General features: G+C 60.5%; 1 protein-coding gene across 1 annotated transcript; it reads right to left on the reverse strand.

The window, feature by feature from the left end:
• Nucleotides 1-1,589: 1,589 nt before the first annotated feature.
• Nucleotides 1,590-2,340, reverse strand: MIF (macrophage migration inhibitory factor). The gene is made up of 3 exons (XM_077745865.1): nt 2,117-2,340; nt 1,824-1,951; nt 1,590-1,792 (listed from the first exon to the last, which is right to left on the reverse strand). The coding sequence occupies exons 1-3, from the start codon at nt 2,222-2,224 to the stop codon at nt 1,705-1,707; spliced, it is 324 nt and encodes a 107-aa protein (XP_077601991.1). The 5' UTR covers nt 2,225-2,340; the 3' UTR covers nt 1,590-1,704.
• Nucleotides 2,341-3,058: the final 718 nt, after the last annotated feature.

The raw sequence follows: 3,058 nt of genomic DNA on the forward strand, positions 1-3,058 counted from the left end.
GAGTGCTAGTGGCTGGGTCTCCCTTAGGTGGGGATGCCGCAGGGGTGCATGGAGCCTCTCACACTGTGGGCTAGAAAGGCATTCTAGCCCAAAGGCACCTGTTCTGGGCAAGCAACATGGCAGCTGAGGCCCCTGTGGCCCAAATGTGGGCACATAAATTGCCCACTGTCCTATCATCACCCCCACAAGGGAGCCCCTGCACTTGACCAGAGGGGCCTTGGACCAGTCAGACTCCAGCCACACTGGGCCTTAATACTGATTTTGTTGTTGACAGTGCCCTGAGGGCCAGGACCTTCTATGTCCCTGCAGGGTGGACTTAAACACCTGAAGGCTTTCCAGAGCCACTGTCCCATAAAATATGAACGGCTTCAAAACTACAGGGCACCTGGGTGGTTCCGTTGGTTAAGTGTCCGACTTCAGCTCAGGTCATGATCTCCCAGCTTGTGAGTTCGAGCCCCGTGTTGGGCTCTGTGCTGACAGCTCAGAGCCTGGAGTCTGCTTCAGATTCTGTGTCTCCCTTGCTCTCTGCCCCTCCCATGCGCATGTTCCCTCTCTCCCTCTCAAAAATAAACATTAAAAAAAAAAAAACCCTGGGGCGCCTGGGTGGCTTAGTCGGTTAAGCGTCCGACTTTCGCTTAGGTCATGATCTCGCGGTTCGTGGGTTCGAGCCCCGCGTCGGGCTCTGTGCTGACTGCCAGCTCAGAGCCTGGAGCCTGTTTCAGTCTGTGACTCCCTCTCTCTCTGACCCTCCCCTGCTCACGCTGTCTCTCTCTCTCTCTCTCCTAGAAATAAATAAAACATTAAAAAAAAAAACAAAAAAAAAACCCCTACAGGCCCAGTGTCTCCGGGAACTGTTGTGGTGGAGACCTGGGTGCCTGAGGAGAGCAGAGGCCAGGCACAGATTTGAGGCCCGTCAGGACAGTATAATCAAAAACTATGCCTCTTGTGCACCTCCCCACTCCCACCTGAAAACTGTCCAAAAGTTCCAGAACAACGGGATTTTCCAGGTCAAGAAACTAGGGCACCAGCCTAGCAGGGTTTGACCCTGGGGTACAGGGAGGGGAAGGCTTCCTTTTCCCAGGGTACCCTTTGCCCATCAGGAAGATGGAGGAAGGTGGGGCTGAGAGAAAAGCTCAAACCCAGCTGACTCTCCAACCTCTAAGGCAAATAAGATTTTGATTCCAACCTCTCCTTCCTTCTCCCGCTGGCCCTGGCCCAGCCCCAGCCCAGCCCCAGCCTGAGCTGAGCCCAGCCAGCCCCAGCCCACGTGGTGGCCCTGCCCCTGCGAATGGAATGGATTCAACTCTGGGTTCCCGCCAAGGGCACAATCATGAACCGGCCCTGGGAGGGCCAAGCCGCAAATGCAGAGTGGGAGGCTCCGATTGGAGTCTCATTCCTGGATCTGTGGCCCCGGGCAGGATGCCAATCAAGGCTGAGGCTTCTGCTAGGGGCACAGGAAGGAAGAGCTAGGCAAAAGGACCCCAACAGTAGGTTCCGGGAGGGCACCCCTCCCGCCTCCGGTTTCCCAGTCACTGTCCCGGCCCTGCACCCACTCCTCCGCAAGCCAAGGAAGCCCGAAACAGCAGCAGTAGCCTCCAAACCGTTTATTTCTCCCGACCTGGAAGTGGGGGTCGCTGGGGGCGAAGCGGGCACAATACTGCGGGCGGCAGGGCCTGGTGCAGGCAGGATGGGCCAGCGCGGCCCTCAAGCGAAGGTGGAGCTGTTCCAGCCCACGTTGGCCGCGTTCATGTCGTAGTAGTTGATGTAGACCCTGCGGGGCGTGGAAGCCAGGCTCAGAGGGCTGCGCCGTCGCGGGCCTTGGCGNCTTGCTGTAAGAGCGGTTCTGCGCGCCGCCGATCTTGCCGATGCTGTGCAGGCTGCAGAGCGCGCACGGCTCGCTGGAGCCACCGAAGGCCATGAGCTGGTCAGGGACCACGTGCACCGCGATGTACTGTGGGGAGACGGGGTGCGGTCAGCTGGCCCGCAAGACCTCGCCGGGGCCCGGGCGGCCACCCATTCCATCCCTTCCCCGCCCCAGGCCTCGGGGAGTCGCCTCCCCCGTCCCGCAGCCCGGGGCCACTTCGGCACCCCCTCTCCCCGTTCCCTCCCGGCGAACCTGGGCCGGCTTGCCGGTGGCCTGCGCCAACTGCTGAGTGAGCTCGGAAAGGAGCCCGTCCGGCACGGAAGCGCGGGGGACGTTGGTGTTCACCACGAACATCGGCATGCTGGCGGAAGAACGGCGGGCACCTGTGCACAGGAACCGACAGACACGCGCACCGCTGCAGCCCGGGAACCTGAGCTACGTGACCGCCGCCCGGTGCCGCCCCATAGGGCGGCTGTGGCCCCGCCCCCTGTGACGCCACCGCCGGCGGACGCCCCGCCTCCGTGCGGCCGTGGGGCCCTCCCAACTGGTGACGTCATCGGAGGCAGAGGCCCCGCCCCTGTGCGGCCACTGCTTCCTCCTGACTGGTGAAGTCCTGGGTGGCTGAGATCGGCCTTCTTGGCTGAACTTTGAACGTTGGCTTCCTGGCCCCACGCACAGTCGCAAAGCAGTTCTTCACGTGGCGGCCAAAAATCTGCCAATCCTTCGTTTCTTCGTTAGTCCTTTAACTTAGTCACTGATGTTTATTTAGCGACGTGTGTGTGCCAGAAGTTGGGGATGCAGAGGTTAACTGAGCACATGGCCCCTTGCCACCCCCCAGGAGCTCCTAGCCCGCAAAGTAGATGAAGTCACACCTCATCCCACAACACGCACCGAACCTTTGTGTGCCCTGAGTCCCCAGAGCCACATATTCCCCAAGGCTATGATCCTGGGGGTGTGTGTGTGTGACGGGGAGAGGCAGGCATTGCTGCAGGTAGAAAGGGGTAGCCAGAGTAGAGTTAGTCACCATCCAGGTGCCTTCCCTGCACTCTTGCTCTTTACCGTGAGTGAGGACGTGGGAGATGCCAAGGGGAGGGGCAGGGAATAAGAGATGAGGCTCAGGCAGGGCTCCAGAGGCCAAAGGCAGTCAACAGCTCTCAGAGCCCACTCCCAAGCCCCTGCTCCCCTGGGCAACTT

The sequence above is a fragment of the Crocuta crocuta genome, unplaced genomic scaffold (assembly GCF_008692635.1).
Source record: "Crocuta crocuta isolate KB4526 unplaced genomic scaffold, BGI_CrCroc_1.0 scaffold344, whole genome shotgun sequence".
NCBI lineage: Eukaryota > Metazoa > Chordata > Mammalia > Carnivora > Hyaenidae > Crocuta > Crocuta crocuta.